The following is a 16,676-nucleotide window of genomic DNA, read 5'->3' as shown; positions in this document are numbered from 1 at the left end:
CACTGTGTTGGAACAGCCTCAGGCCATCAACACAGCAGCGTCTGGCCATGGTTATCTGTAAAACTATGTCACTCACAGTTCTGATACACAGTGTAAAACAAGGAACAGAAAACAGGGATCAAGCCTGGCTGGAAGGCGATGTGATTGTTTTACATGGCCCTTTCTCATTTTGCAATCGTCTTGCAAAGGGCTATGTCCCTCTGTGGGCCTGACACAGCCACAAGAGACTCAGTGGCCAGAGCTGAACATCCCCTTATAAATCTTTCTGCAGTGCTCTGCTCTGGTTTCTTGAGCCTGTAAAGAACTTATATCTAAATGACAAGTAGCTCTCACCTCCAGCAGCTGTGCATCCACTCTCCAAATCCTAAGCCTGACAAAACCCTTTCTGTTCCTAAGAAGGAATGTTTTGAAGGGCTTTATTGCACCTTTGGTAAAAATATGATGGAAAATGCATTTTTAAAAATGATTTTTTATTGATGTGTTGCCACTTTGTGGATAATTATTCTCCTGAGGGTATTTCTCATGTCTTCATCTATTCATTCTTTGCAATATGTCAGTCCCTGGTCTGTCCAGATCCTGAGCATTAAACCCTGAAACCCTCATCCCTCTGGAGAGCGCAGTAGCTCTTCTCTGAAGAAGGATGTGGCAGAGCTGAGCCTCACGGGGGAGGGGACGGAGGCAGTGGTGGACACCTGTGCTGTTTTCCTTTCCCTTTTAAGATTGCCCTGAAGGTTTCAGGGAGCACTCTGTATACAACAGGTATCAAGTCTTGTTGATGTCTTCTGTGATTGGGGACACAGTCAAAGCCATTGAGGTGTCAGAGAAGTCCATCTGACTGAAGAGAGAGCCTTGGGATAGAAGCAGCATTTCAGAGGTTTGTCTAGGAGCTGGGCTTGTCAGGGCAGCAGGTATTGCTGTTAATTGGAAACACTTGTCAAAGTGACAAGACCAGAGAGGCCTGTAGGAGTGATCACACTCAGTGAGTCTGTCAGAATGAAGTCTGGGAAAGCAACAGAGGTCTCGAGACCCAGACCTAAAGGTGACTCAGGTTTTACTTCAGCAGCAAGAATGCCTTTGTGTACACAAGTTGGGAAGAGACCCAGTACTTTCTTTAGAACGTTCATATTTTGGTTAAAAATATTCTCGTTAAATCTGAACAACTGGTAGCTGATACAGAGTCAAATGGTTTTTTTTTTTTTTTTTTGTTATTTCATTTTATGTTGATAATTAAAGCCAAGGCCTTGTGCATAGAATACAAGTATTCTATCAATAAACTTTATTCCCAGCCCTTGTAAGATTTTTAATTTTAATTTTAATTATTCTTTTGAGACAGCATCTTACTAAGTTGCCCAACGTGGCCTTGAGCTCACTCTGTAGTCTACACTAACCCTGAATTTTTGATTCCCCTGCCTCAGCCTCCTGAGTAGCTGGGATTATAGGCCCGTACCAGCAACTCTAAATAAAGTATATATTTTTTTATTTTGTTTATTCATTCAAGTAACAGAACTCCTGTTTTGATGCAGAAGCAGCAGCAGCAAGGGGTGGGGGCAGGGAGCTAAGCCTTGCTGAGACCCTGTGACACTCCCTTATTCTTTTTATCCCTCTTTCTCCACTACAGGAACTCCGGTCTGGTTCTACATGCAAATTGCGCCAATAAGAAACGAGCATGAGAAAGTAGTCTTGTTCCTGTGTACGTTCAAGGATATCACGCTGTTCAAACAGCCAATAGAGGATGACTCAACCAAAGGTAATTTCCCAAAGGGAGTGTATCTACCTAAGAAGCTGGTAGCCTTTTATCTGCCATCTTTGAATCTTCGTAAGGGCCTTTGTCTGTTCTGCAGTCATCCTAGTGAGATGTAGGAAGGAATTCCATAGAGCACAGTTAATTTGGGAGCAGCCTAATTGGTATTTCAACACTCTGTACCCAGTGAGCTTTAGCATGGAGGATTACACCTAGCCAGGACTGCCTTCACTGAGCGCCTACCATAGAGCGGTTCATAATTTGATGGAGTTTTGGGCAACTGATTGAGTTTTACTGGCTGATTACTTTCAGCTTCTATTTATTCAGTTGTGTGTTCTCTTGAGTGGAAGTTGTATAATTTTGTCATAAAGAGAATGGCTGGCACAGTGTAAGCCACCCAAGTGGAGCATTATTGACTGCAGCATCCAGAGATGTGGCTCCGGAAACCTAGAGTGCTCTTACCTCTTTCCAATGTAATTTATTCCCAATCTATTTTCTCCATTTGGGTTTAAATTAGAAGTGGGTGTCCTATAAATGAAGACTTTAGAATTCATTTAGAAACAGGTTTTATAAAATGTTATTTTTTAAGAACCTCTTAGGAGACCAAAAGGAAATGCCTGCCTTTATGCATTTGGCAAACATTCCCTTCTCTTCCCTTCCTTCTTAACAAACAAACAAACAAAAAACCACAGAGATTTAAGCTTTCCAATTGAAACCATAATTACAGAAAATGGCATTATTTTATCCTTTGCAGTTGAGTTTAAATACATAAGTCTCTATCCATTCACTTGTTTTGTTAGTATCCAATTAAAAACAGAAAGTTTACAATGTGCCAACTATTGAAAATAGGACCAAACAAATTAATTTATATGTGTCTCTGAAATTTGAGACTCGATGAAATCACTTTCTAGAAGAATAACTAAAATACCTACTTTAGGGCTCAGATCTCCCACCTCCTCTATCATCTTATTGTGTAACTCAGGCTGACCTGCAGCTCAGCATTTCTCCTGCCTCAGTCTTTCAAATGCTGGAATTACAGGCATGCACCATCACATTCAGCTAATGCTACTTTTAAAACATACTAAAACATATTTCTAATCATCTTGGCACTGAATGTTGACTTATTTCTTTGACACTTTACGATGTTTCAGACAAGGGCTAGAAAAGGTACCCTTTTCTTAGTTGTACATGGAACACTCACCACTCACCACGTACACTATATTCTGAGTCACAAAAATTCTGACCAATTTAAAACTTTGAGAAATGAGTCTCAGACCATAATGGAATTAAATTAGAAATCGATAACTAAAAGATGCGTGGAAAATCCAACAATTTGGGAATTAAACAACACATTTCTAAATAATCCATCAGCCAAAAAAAAAAAAATCTTGTTACAAATATTTGAACAAAATCAAAATTTAGCTTTTTCAAATTTTTGGAAGAGAGTAAAGGTGATATGTAATGTAATATATAATATTAGATGCACATATTATAAAAGAAAATGACTAAAATATGTAATATTAGATGTATATATTACAAAAGAAAATGACTGAAAACCCACCAGTAACCTAGTTTCCATCATAGGAAGCTATACAAAGAAGAGAATTTTAAACTAAAGCAAGCCAAAGACAAGACATCATAAACCATATGGGAGAAATCACTGTAAAACAGGACAACTTTAGGGGAAAACTCACCAAAACTCAACACTAATTATAATAATGAAAATACAATTATAGTCAATAAATCTCTACCTCTGATAACCAAGAAAGAAGGGGAAGACACAAATTAGCAAGACTGGAAATGAAGGTCTACCTCAACTTATCCTGTGGCTATTGAAGCCTAGACAATGATCACCCTGTGGTCACTATTGATGACTTATAGGATAGAGACCAATCTCTCCAAATTCACTTGGGGAGGGGAGAAACAGAAAGCCTTAACTGCTTCACCATTAAAGCCTTAAGCAGTAAAGAGTAATTGACCAAAACCAAGGAAATAGAAAGTGTGAATAGTTTTAATAAACGCTGAAGGAAGATATTTCTTTTTCCTTCAGGATTTCACACATGTAGATAGTGAAATATGATCATTGCCGCCCTTAGTCTCCTCTATATGTTCCCCTCCCCTTCCTAAAATTGCTCCCCTCCATGTTCAGCCCTAAATGGGCCATCTCCCAAACCATCAAGGCTCAAAGAACATTGTGGAAGAGGAGGCAAACAGAACGTAAGAGCTGGAGGGTGGGGAGAAGGCCTGGGAAATGCTGTCTTCTGGACGTAGCGTAGCTGGTGTCCACATGAATTCACAGTGCCTGTGATTGCCTGCACAAGACTTGTGTGTTCAAGTCTCTTCCAGAATGCAGAAACAGAGGCAAGTCTCCCAACTCATGTGATGAGACCAGTACCACTCTGATACAAAACCCTGCAAAGATATTACAGAAAAGGAAAGTAATAGATGAGTTTTTACTCTCTACATAAAATATCCCATAAAACTGAATTCATAAAATATAAGAAAGGTTACACATGACAACCAAATGGATACAGTCTTCAGAAAACAATTCCCCCAATCCACCCTATCAGTGAGGTGGTAAAGAAAAAGCCTACCATGCCATCAGTCAGCATAGAGAAAGCTTTTGAAAAAAATTCAACACTCATTCATGATTCAAAATCTTCAGAAATGTAGGCATAGGGGGATGATTTTCCCTTTTTTTCATAAGAAACATCCGTGAAAATCTTAAGATTAATAGTGAACTTCTTTGCGTGAGGTATTAAAAAAAGATAAAATAATTGATATGTGATTGTTGACCTAAAACACTTTTCAAATCAATTTTGGTGTCTTCACCATGAATAGCAGTCAACTTGAGTGGAGAGTTTTTTTTTTTTTTTTTTTTTTTTTTGGTTTTTCGAGACAGGGTTTCTCTGTGTAGCTTTGCGCCTTTCCTGGAACTCACTTGGTAGGCCAGGCTGGCCTCGAACTCACAGAGATCTGCCTGTCTCTGCCTCCCGAGTGCTGGGATTAAAGGCGTGTGCCACCACTGCCCAGCTGAGTGGAGAGTTTTTAATATCATATTTTAACCTCCAGATATACATATATTTATATTAGAGGAATTTTTTTTTCTGATTTACTTTTTGTAATTTCATTATGAGACCCTTGAAACCGGCCAAGGAAAGGGCAGTGTTTTCCCACCATTTTGAATTACTGAACATTAATAGTAGTTAGTAACTTATGGAAACTGGAAGTTGACAGATTTTGCCATGAATCAGGGCAGGGGGTGGGGGGGCATGTGCGGATACTTCAAGAGCTGACTTTTATCTCTGAATGAAATGCTTCTCCATTCTTCTGTTCTCACCTCTATCACTCTGCATCCTTGTGTAAGTATCTCAGAGTGCTTGTAAGGCACGGTCTCTTTTGAGTTGAACTGTCTACTTTTGTAAATTATTTTGAATAACACCAGACAAGTCAGGCCACTTGACTGTTGAACAGTGAGTTCAATAAGTATGCAAATCAAAATCCTGTGAACAGCATTGGTATAAAATATCTCTTTCTAGTGCCAGGAATTCTAGAAGATGGGCTAATTTGAAAAGAATTTTTGTTCTGAAACTCTTGTATGCTTTCCTTCTACATAACAGATTACTGAAAAAGCATTGCAAAATGCAGTTATGAATGCTGCATATGAACTACTTTCTATTATTCATGTGAAGTGTACATTGAACATGAAAAATTCAAAAGACATGAAATATTTATACCATTAAGTCATCATCCTACTGTATCTTTGCAGTTAGTGATATAGGAACAGGGAGTGTTTTTGGAGGCTTGGTAAAATAGTGTGTTTTTCTATTTTTAAAGACAAATAAGAAGAAATGATTCTTTTGGTTAAATGGCACATGTAATCTCATTATAATACCACAATATCAAATTAAATAAGAAGATTGTGATGTTGCCCTTGATCCAACCTTTGGCCTTAAAGTTACTTAATATAAACTTTTTCATGATTTCTATAAGAATATCCTATTCTATTAACATTACTTTTATCTGTTTTTTTTCCTCAACAAAAGTTAAACTGAGAGCATTCCTGGGGATACAGGAGCGGCCCCTTCTCTAGCATCCAGGGAAAGACTAACACGTTAGTAGTAGAAGCTTTGCTCTAAGTGCTCCTGTGTTCTTGGTGATCAGCTGAGTGTGAGGAAGGTAGATGACACGTGAGAGAAGTTAAGAGAGTGGGGCAGTGATTAGACAAGGGGGACACAGGACCACCGGGCAGCATGGAAGTCGTCTGAGGCTCTTGGTCCAGAGTTTCACTAGCATCCATGATTATCCTTCTGCTCTCCACTTTGTCCAGTCAGAGGAAGGGAGATGAGCAGTGGGTAAAATGTTGGATTTATCTGAAGTTTAGTTTTGATTAGGTGCGAGAGAAAGAATCTAAGAAAGGACTATTAACTAGACAAAGGCTTATGTCCTGCAAAGATTTGCAAATGTGTTGGTTTGCATTCATACCGATCTCCTGTTTCTACTGGTGTTTCTCCCCACCAAAACCCAGACATATAGTCCAAAGACTTGAACTTTGCTTCTGAGTCATTTCAGACAGTGATCGTGACAGTTATGGCTGCAGTAACTGAGTGAAACTCTGCTCGTAGCAAATCCTACGTTCACCAAAATTTCATCCTGAATTATTTTGTTTTTGTTCTTAAACTGTGTGGTAAAAGGCCTGACAACAGCAATGCCTTTGAATTATGCCATAAGGGATGACAGCTAAAATTACTAAAAGGAAGGTTTTCAACTCTGATGGGCAGTCAATACCTACCAGGCACTCTATGTTCATTATTGCTCATTTCACCAAATTTGAAATTAATGTTATTATCTCCACTTTACTGCCAGAGAGCCTAACACTCAGGCTGACTTCAAGCCTCAAGCTCTCCAGGTTGTCCTTTGCTGCCTGGTCTTCTGTAGTGGGAATTCGCTGGCAGGCACAGCCACCTTAATTCCCTGTTCCTAAGCATAGGCCTCGTGAGGATGCTATCTTTCTTGAAGGAGTTGTGCTCTTGGAACCAACTGAACTTCCTGATGCTAATTCCACAGGGTGAAGTAGTCTTGTTATCTTTTGTACCTCGTATTGTGATGCTGAAAGTGTTGTTCAGATAATCTGTCAAAAGTTTCTGATACTTTAATCTATCATAACATGAAAATTGCAGCCCAGAGGTCTATACTGTGGATTATCTTATATGTTCTAAAGATCATTATCCAAATCTCTGCCCATTGATACTGTACAGAATTTTCAAACAGACTTCCAAACTGCTAAGATAATTACAGTGTGAAACACCCTCTGCCCAGTAGTCATGATACCTTTTTGCCAGTAATGAGGAAAAAAAAAAAACAACTTCCAGAATAAAAATAACATCAAAAATGTAACCTACTTGCAAAAGCCAATGATTTTCTTCAGAGAGGAGATGATGGAAGAAATAGGAGTAATTATGCCAGGCAGTCTTGTTGGCTGAGAACAAAATTGTTTACCTAAGCTTTTTCCTTATAGATTGGAATCTTGTGTTGCAGTCCAATAGATTGATTTAACTGCCTCTGTGACTTCCTTTCATTTTTAAGATTAGGCAGTCCATGACAAAGAGGTTAATTGCAACCCAATAGAGCTAAACTAATGTTTTATTAAGAAGGAGTTGGCAGCCCGGGCTTTTAGGAGAACAAATGTTCTCATAATGCCATGAACAACTTACAGTACAAGCATTCTGCTGGTCATATGCGACTGTCTGTTCATATTACCCCATATCGATCACGTCTAAGTAACATCAGTGAACTGCTGAGCAATCAGTCACATGAGTTTGGTTTCTGTCGAGGTGAGCTGGGGGAATGCAGTTGTGTGGAGACAGGAGAACTGCTGATGAGTCTTTTTTTCCCTCTGACCTCGATAGTGTAGCTGTGTGACTTTTTCAAAGTTTGCCCGTAACACTGTATGTGTGTGTGTGTGTGTGTGTGTGTGTGTGTGTGTGTGTGTGTGTGTGTGTGTGTGTGTGTGTGTGTGTGTGTGTGTGTGTGTGTATGTGTATGTGTGTGGGGGGGAGGGAGGTGTTGGGGAAAGATCAAATAAACTCAACTTGTTAACGGAGGCAATTCCACAGCACAAAAGGATAAGAAAATTCAACTTGACGCAGTTTGCAGTAGTGAAAAATCTGGAAACTTCTAGAGCATTTGTCAGTGAAGCATATGCATTGTCAAGGAGAAACAAATGCCCTCCGCCTCCATTCCTAGATATAATGGGGAGCAGGAAAGAGTGAGGTACCATGGGGAGCAGGCAAGAGTGAAGCACTGTGTGGGTTAATGGGAAGATAAGAAGGGAAATTTCAGGTTATTGTGTTTGGTGCTGCTTTTGTTTTTTCAAGTGAAGTATGTGGGGAGGCGGTGGGAGTAAGGAGGTACAGAAGTCTTCAGACAAGTACCAACTTAGAGCATTACAGCAAGAGAGCACCCCTGGCCTGTGAACTCTGGGAGTAGTAGTCTCTGCACTTCTACTAATTTACCTATGAAATGGAACACATGTTGATTTAGCTTTGGTTCTCCACCTTCCAGGACTTGTTGATAGCAAAATCCTAAAAGATGATTCCCTGACCATTGCCCTTGACCTTGGTTTCTCTAGGAAGAAAGAATCCTTTGTGAATCTTTGCTTGTTAATCTCTGTGCTTCCCTATGCCAGAGCTGGCCCATCACCTAGTTCTGCCTTTCTTTCTCTCTAGTGGTTCCTCAGGTGCTTTCTGAAGATTAGGAGCACTCTACCTTCTGTGGTGATATTGTGTTCCCCAAAATATTGTGCACCCTAATAAACTTATCTGGGGTCAGAGAACAGAACAGCCACTAAATAGACATAGAAGCCAGAAAATGGTGGCACACACACCTTTAATCCTAGCATTCTGAAGGCAGAGATCTGTCTGGATCTCTGTGAATTCAAAGCCACACTAGAAACAGCCAGGCGTGGTGACAAGAGTCTTTAATCCCAGGAAGTGATGGCAGGAAGCAGAAAGGTATAGAAGGTGTGAGGGCCAGGAACTAAAGTCTGGTCAAGATTTTAGGCTTTTAGCAGCAGTTCAGCTGAGATTCATTCCAGAAGAGGACACAGGATCAGCTGAGAAGTTGGCGAGGTGAAGTCAGCTGTGGTTTGTGTTCTGTCTCTCTGATCTTTTGGCGTTCACCCCAATACCTGGCTCCAGGTTTGTTTTTATTAATAAGACCTTTTAAGATTCGTGTTACAACCTTCCTTACTCCAGAGTTCCTCCTTAATGTCATGAATATGACACCTACTGAAAGCAGAGCCTAGCTCCCTCGTTACATTTTAATTTTAATTTTATATAAGGCAGTTGATACGCTAATCCCTGTATAACTTTTTCACTTCCACTTCGTTTATTCAACAAAAATGTAATTAGTGTTCTTTACAAGTTATGTTGATCAGATTCGATATGGTTGTACAGACACATGTAAACGAGTGTTTTGTGAGTATTAACATTAGGAACTACTGCTCCCTAATTATGGATGGAGCACTATCACTATGTGACAATGGTTTCCATTGTTGCGTTTCCTCTTCCTCACTACTCGTTCTGTGTGTAGTAAGAGACGAGTGGATGCCAGTGGATGCAGACGAAGGTCTGCGCTCTTCCTTGACTCATTGGGTATATTCCTCCCACATTTCCCTTTGTTCCCAGAAGTTTTTCTAGACAAACATTATTGGGTACACAGAGTGAAAATGCTTTTCTCTTTTAACCCTACTCAGATAGATATACAGAAATCCAACATCACCTTTCTTAGAAATATAAGCCTTCAGTAAGAAAAAAGATGAGCTAAGAAGTTTCTAGAAATAGCCTAGGCAGCTATAATGCTCAGCTGATGTAAGATGAGAACTTATCAGATATATTTTAGCATGCCGATGAGGGGTGACTGGAATAGTCACAGTCATCTGAGAGCACTTCATCATCTACACCCCACCCAGTAAAGCTGACCAGGGCCCACTGTAATAAGACATGAATGGGCTTTAGTCTCAGATAAAATTGGATTAGTTAGTTGTCTTTTGTTAATTTTACTAAAGTCTTTAGTGCTACCATAAAGAGATGAACTCTTTAACAACCCGAAGTAAACCATAACTACACTGATGTTGTTACTGTCACATGATGTGTGTACTATGGGGTATGGATGAGGGCACGACCTTCCTATAGGTGGACCAAAGAAGCTTCCAGAAAGCAGTAATCTTTCACTTGTGTCTGAACTGCCATTAGCCAAACAAATGGAAAGGGGAAGAGAACTGTAGACAAGCAGGACCAGTGTAATCTAGAAAAGAATGGGACATTACAGTATGTAAAAAGTACTCTGGAAGACTTAATTATATTTTGAATTTATTCTTCAATTAATTTTCTATTGGTTTAGTAAGGTTGGAAAGCAGTAAGACAACAGAAGCTAGATGTAGTGTAAATCCTTGTAGGTATGAACTAAATGGCCTCTCTTCTCAGGACACAGTATTATTCCAGAAGTCTCTAGGCTGATGCCAAAGATTGAAGTGGGAAAGTGTGATCTGATTTGTGTTTCAGAATGAATTTCACCAGTGTGTAGATATGTTCTCAGGGGGTTGTCCCTTGACTACAGTGACACATGCTGTACTGTGTGACAAGTAAGAATGGAAGGAATTCAGTTTGAAAGATTCATAAATTATAAACTAGAAGGCTTGTGCATGTGTGTTTGTGGGTGTGTGTGTGCATGAGTGTATGTGTGCGTGCATGCGTGTGTGTGTGTGTGTGTGTGTGTGTGTGTGTGTGTAAGAAGGATAGTGGGTGTTAAGTTACTGATTTGCATGGTTAGAAATGGCACCAGTTAATTTATCAAGATCAGGGTATCTGAAGGATTTAGGGTTGTAACATGGAGAGAAGGTAATAATTAGATGAGTTTTAGATCTGTTGAGAGCAGATGTCCATAGAATATCTTAGAAGAGGGCGGCCAATGCAAAGAGATGTTCAGGTCCAGCACAAAGAAGAAAAGTCAAGGTTGGTGATAGACAATTCAAGTTGATTTTGTTTTATGTTGATGCTCAAATTTCTGGAGAAGTAATTGATGGTGTCTCAGTTGTGTCATTGTGGAGCCAGAACACTGTACAGAACCTTGGGTTGCAGGTAATGTCCCCAACCTGATTTTAAATTCCAGACTAGGGAAAAGTCCATTAGTAAAGAAGAAAAAAACTTTCCATCACTGGATGTCGGCTTACTTCTCACATAATCACTGAACACATAGAAGGAGCTGAATTGGTGTGAGGAGTTCTAAGTCTGAATGATTAGTCCGAAGGGTAACAGTAAAGTCTGATATCCCCTGTACTCTATGATTTGGCTGGCACTAGTCTCCTGTAGGTCCAGGGCTTGCTGCTTCAGTCTTTGACCAGCTGGAGGTTCCATTTTTAAGGAGTTGTTTGGAGACTAGCCTGTCAATGGGTAATACCATAGAAATGATCGAGTAGGTTTAGGGAAATCTTTAATAGAGCAGAGAGCTTTGAGCCAGTTAGAGAACATATAGTAGTGCCAGGGCCACAATGGGGCTGGTTTTGCTCTATTTGTTCACATCTCATTGGTATTTTCTTTGAAATTAATGATTTTAATAATGGCAACTTGAGACCCCAGAAGAATTTTTCCCATTAAATTCACATTCCTTTCTCCCCAAAGCAACTTCTCTTTGAGAAAACATGATTAGGTTCTTAGCTATTTCAAGCATAACTTTTGAGATATCACTGCAGCTGTTAATGAGACAAATAACATTTGTTATGCTACCAGGGAGGTGGAATGTGTGATATGAACCATACTATGTGTGGTTAGCTTTGGGCTTTTCCTCTTAGGTGGGCACCTCTGTATACCACACACAGTAGAGCTGTCTTCATTAGGGTGGTACTGGCTGCTCTAACAACTAATAATAATTTAGTAATGGCATGTGTTATTTCTATTAATAAGGAAAATTTTGATTTGACACAGGAGAAGCATATCTTTTGTTTACATAATAATCCAAAGCAAGTGGCCCTGGCTGGCATCTTTCTACGCAACAATCCAGGGGCTTTGCCTTCCTCTAAGGGCTTGCCATTGGCATCCAGCTGGTAGAAGGAGTAGGAAGTGTGATACCAACTTGCTTCCGAAATTGGGATACAGATGTGGCATCATTGTTTCTGCTTACATTCCATGAGTGAGAACTAGGGCCTTGGATCACGCAGATGCATGGGATGCTGAGAAAAGAGTTGCTGGCTAGGCAGCTGTTTCCCCATAACAAACCCATATGAATCAAGCAGGACCAGATAATTTTTTAACCCATTATCTGCCTTGACTACAGGGATGTCGTAGACATGAGAAAGGCACAAATGTCACAAATATTAGAAAGTGCATCCTTTTTGTCACACCTCAGATATTTGATGATGTTTATCTAGGACCGAAGCCGCTACTCCTCAGTTTTTCTGGGCAGCTTGCAGGTGCTGTCATCCTCCGACTGTCTGAGAGAATGCTGGACTTTCTGTTCACGGTATACGAATAACAAAAACCCTCTGTTCATCTTTTTAAGGTTGGACAAAATTTGCCCGATTGACACGGGCTTTGACAAATAGCCGAAGTGTTTTACAGCAGCTTACACCAATGAATAAAACAGAGACGGTCCACAAACATTCACGACTAGCTGAAGTAAGTATGAAAATGACTGTTTTTCAAGGTAGTGGTATTGATACGTGTCCCCCAAATTATTCAGTATAAACACAGTCACATAGGTGATAATTTATGTTTTCTTTGTAGAACTGTAGAAATTTAAAACATTGCTTTTTATTCTCTCCAACTTTTGCATGGAAGTGTAGTTCATGCTGTATTAGGTGATGCTTAGAGACTGTATCATTTAATTGAACAAATGGGACAGAGAATCCATTCAATCATTTGTGCACGTGGTAAATATTAATTGAGGGTTACCTCTGTAGTTGGATTTCTGTGAAGGATGTCAAGATGAACAAGAAATGGGCTGTTACTAAGGAGTGAAAGACACAGCACAGGAAATGGATAAAGCATTTAAGATATGGCACCCAGACTTGGGACTCTAGGGGTCATGCCCAAGTGTGAGGTGGTACTTAGTGGAGTGAATTCAGGAGAGGAGTTAGGACCAGTGAGATGGCTCAGCAGGCAAAGGTGCCTACTGCCAAGTCTGACAGCCTGAGTTTTATTTCTGCAACCCATATGGTAGAAGCAGAGAACTGACTTCTGAAAATTTCCTTTGACCTCCATATATGTGCCATGATATACACCCCACCATAAATGTCTTACACACACACACACACACACACACACACACAGAGAGAGAGAGAGAGAGAGAGAGAGAGAGAGAGAGAGAGAGAGAGACAGAGAGACAGAGAGAGACAGAGACAGACAGAAAGACAGAGACAGAGAGATAGTTGAGAGACATAGAGACAGAAAGACAAAGACATAGACTCACATACAGACAGAGAGAAACACACACAGAGACAGAGAGAGATAGACACACACAGAGAGACGAAGCTATTATTATTATGCTGAGTCCATAAAATATTTTGAGTTAACTCAGAAAGAGAAAGACACCATTAAACCCAGATGAGCATTGATTTACACTGCCAGAAAAAGGTGAGTTGAGGCATGCCTTAATTAGTTACAAACACCAATTCTGTTTAGAGAGGGTTGGGAAATGAAGTCTATTCTTTAAATATTCTGGTTTGCCTTAGCTCATAACTAACAACCTGTGGCTCTTTCTTTCTTTCTTTCTTTCTTTCTTTCTTTCTTTCTTTCTTTCTTTCTTTCTTTCTTTCTTTCTGTTTTTCTTTCTTTCTGTTTTTCTTTCTTTCTCTCTCTCTCTCTCTCTCTCTCTCTCTCTCTCTCTCTCTCTCCCTCCCTCCCCCCCCCTCTCCCTCCCTCCCTCCCTCCCTCCCTCCCTCCCTCCCTCCCTCCCTTCCTCCTTCCCTCCCTTCCTTCCTTTCTGTTAGTACCATGGAGAAAGCAGAACACACTGTGGAATAGCCACGCTTAAACTAGAATAAGACATGAATATAGTGTTAAGTAATATTGTCCACACTGTGTGCAAAGCTGAGCCTCAGCTGGTTCCGGACTTAGAACAGCCAGGTGGAACTGTCCTTTCTGACAGTGCTCCTGAAGAAGGACTGCTTACTTCGAAGTTGCCTTCTCTTCTGCTTCAAGTGTCCAGGTCCTTCACTGTGTCCAGTTCCTGTGCCGAGCCCAGTTCAGGGGGCCGAGCTTGTGTCCATGTGCTCAGGCTTTCTAAGCTTGCTTTCCTTCTGATCCTCCCTGTCTCCACTCTGTGCTCCGATTTTCTTTCCCCTATCACCTATAGAGGGGAGGGTCCTAGCGAAGGTGGTGTCACCCCCAGAACCCGGGATCACTCAGGGGTTCTTTTAAACATGAACTTTTTCGTTTCATCTCAACACTTCACTTTTATTTCAGAGGGTTTTTTACTCCTGCTTCTTCTCCTGTGACTTGACCTTTTCCTTTTCCTTGTTTATTTTTGACTTGGATGATGACTGATAATCAGGCAGTGAACTGGGATTCGGAAAACTGAGTCCAACCAAATTTTGTAACTGCTTTCTGCGATTTCTGAGGCTTGCTGTTTTAGAGAAGGTGGAAGTAGCCAGCTTGTCAAATGTGGTTCCTACCATGGTCATATGGTGTGTTCCCTTGGATTTCCCAGAACAGACCCAATAGAAACACTGAGTGGGCACAAGAATGTTGTCTTGTCAATTATAGTGAAATACTTAGATAATTTGCTCAAGACTGTTTGCTTTGAAAATTTCACTATTCCAAAACACATAAACGTATCTCTGTTCTACCTGATCGTCTCAATTTGGAGTGGATCCTAGTTTCAAAGATTGCAGTCCCCTCCCCACTCAAAGTAGTTAATGCATTGTTTATATGTACTGACATTCTACTGACTGCACTCAGCTTATGTTCGGTGGGCCCGACTGGGTTAGAACCAGTAGCTCTTAGATCTTCAGATGGAAAGAGTGTGGCTATTGGTACAAAATCAAATCCAGAAAATGTAATTCTATTCTCACACCACTCTAAGTGAAATAACAGTGGGGGACAGTGCTGTCACTCACTGTGCCGTAGAGGAGCGCAATGCAGAACTCAGGGAGAAGACCTGGCTCCCTATGAAAAAGATCGAAATCCTGACAATTGTGCATCTGTCTTAGGGTTTTTTTTTTTTTTATTGCTGTGAAGAGACACCATGACCACAGCAACTTTTACAAAGAAAACATTTAACTGAGCTGATGGCTTACAGTTTCAAAGTTTCAATCCATTAGCATCATGATGGGGAACATGGTGGCATGGTGCAGATGTGATGCTGGTTACATCTTGACCAGAAGGCAACAGGAAGTCCCACACTGACTGAAGCTTGAGAAAAGAGACCTCAAAGCCCACCCCTACAGTGATACACTTCCTCCAACAAGACCACATCTCCTAATCGTGCTACTCCCTTCTGGGGCCATTTTCTTTCAAACTACCACAGCATCATTTTCTGTGGTCCTACCTTTCCTCCACTCCTCTGCTGGCTTCTCTCCCTCCATTTCCTCCCCCTTCCTCCTCCCCCTCTAGGATTCCTCGAGCACTTCTCATTTGCTAATCCTGTCCACCTAGTTAGGTTGGAAACGGAAAAAGAAGAAAAAGATACTATTGTGAGCTATACACTATCATCATCTTGTAAAGGTTAAAAATAAAGACTTTTCAGAAAACGCACACAAGGCCAATGTCATCATCTTTAGGGGGATGGGGTCTAGGGGAATATGTCACACTTTATAAAACTTCCTCAGAAGATCCTAATGTGAACCAGATTTAAAACACATGGAATTATTCCTTGAGCTCAAACTATAGACGGTATAGACATAGTTGGCAAAGAGAAGCATGTCTCACCCCCTCCCCTCCCAGTGATATTGGAGCTGATGGAGGTTGGAAAGTAAAAGAGAAGCCATAATTCCATGTAGTTCTTTAAATCTAACACTCTTCCCCAACACGGGGCTTACATTCCTGCTAGGATAAATTGATACTAAGTAATTTAAGACCATAGGGGTAAAATATATCAGGGGTACTAAGGATGTAGGTAAATACATGAAATATCCTTAAAATAGTTCTAATATCCCCAAGTAAAAAAATTGTAAGTATGATTTACAACTAAAGAAAATACTAGTAGAATTTTGATACTGAAAATAGCAAGATATTACATACTTTGTTTTCAGTTATGTGAGCTCGATGTATGAGAAATTTTAGGATACTATCCCAGGCTTCAAAAGGTGTGTGTGTGTGTGTGTGTGTGTGTGTGTGTGTGTGTGTGTGTGTGAGTGAGAGAGAGAGAGAGAGAGAGAGAGAGAGAGAGAGGGAAGATAAGGCACAGAGCTGTAAGATAATGCTTATCTTTATTTATTCATGCTTTCAAATGTATGATGCATTTATCACTTAGACTCCTCCCTCCATAGTTCTGTTTTTTTTTTCTTCTAGAAATACTGAATAACCGATTGCATGAGTTATGAAAGCCCCCTGGAAATGTTATTTAAGAAAGCCCCATTGCCACACCCATTGACACCTCCATTACCCTAGTGAAATCAATGCACAGGGCCAATGTTTTGGATGGGATCCTTCAACTAGTTCCACATTTCCCAGTTTCCACCAGGGAGTCAAAGCCCTGTGCTGTGCCTGTCACCTGTGGCTCTTGCTGGGTCACCTGCTTTGGACCTAACAGTAAATTAAGGGTCACATAAATCTACACTGATAATTTTCCATTTGTCCAAAAGGCACAGAGAGCTAAGCCTGGTATTTAGTGTCTTATTTTGTTTACTAAAGGAAGCTTGCACCCGACAAGAAATACTATGCTTTTTTAAAGTTATAGGGTTAGAGCAAAAAGGGAAAAGCAGCCCGGACCATCCCCA

The 16,676-nt window shown here is 40.5% G+C and overlaps 1 protein-coding gene across 1 annotated transcript in view; it reads left to right on the top strand.

The window, feature by feature from the left end:
- Kcnh5 (potassium voltage-gated channel subfamily H member 5) overlaps positions 1-16,676 on the top strand; it is a 303,831-nt gene that overhangs the window by 40,287 nt on the left and 246,868 nt on the right. Inside the window, exons 4-5 of the mRNA XM_036205975.1 lie at positions 1,619-1,747; positions 12,299-12,414. Of these exons, the coding sequence (XP_036061868.1) occupies positions 1,619-1,747; positions 12,299-12,414 (245 nt within the window). The remainder of the gene's footprint in view (positions 1-1,618; positions 1,748-12,298; positions 12,415-16,676) is intronic.

The sequence above is a fragment of the Onychomys torridus genome, chromosome 14 (assembly GCF_903995425.1).
Source record: "Onychomys torridus chromosome 14, mOncTor1.1, whole genome shotgun sequence".
In the NCBI taxonomy this organism is placed as follows: Eukaryota; Metazoa; Chordata; class Mammalia; order Rodentia; family Cricetidae; genus Onychomys; species Onychomys torridus.
The sequence above is the reverse complement of the archived record's forward strand: the minus strand, read 5'-3'. Positions and strand labels throughout refer to the sequence as shown.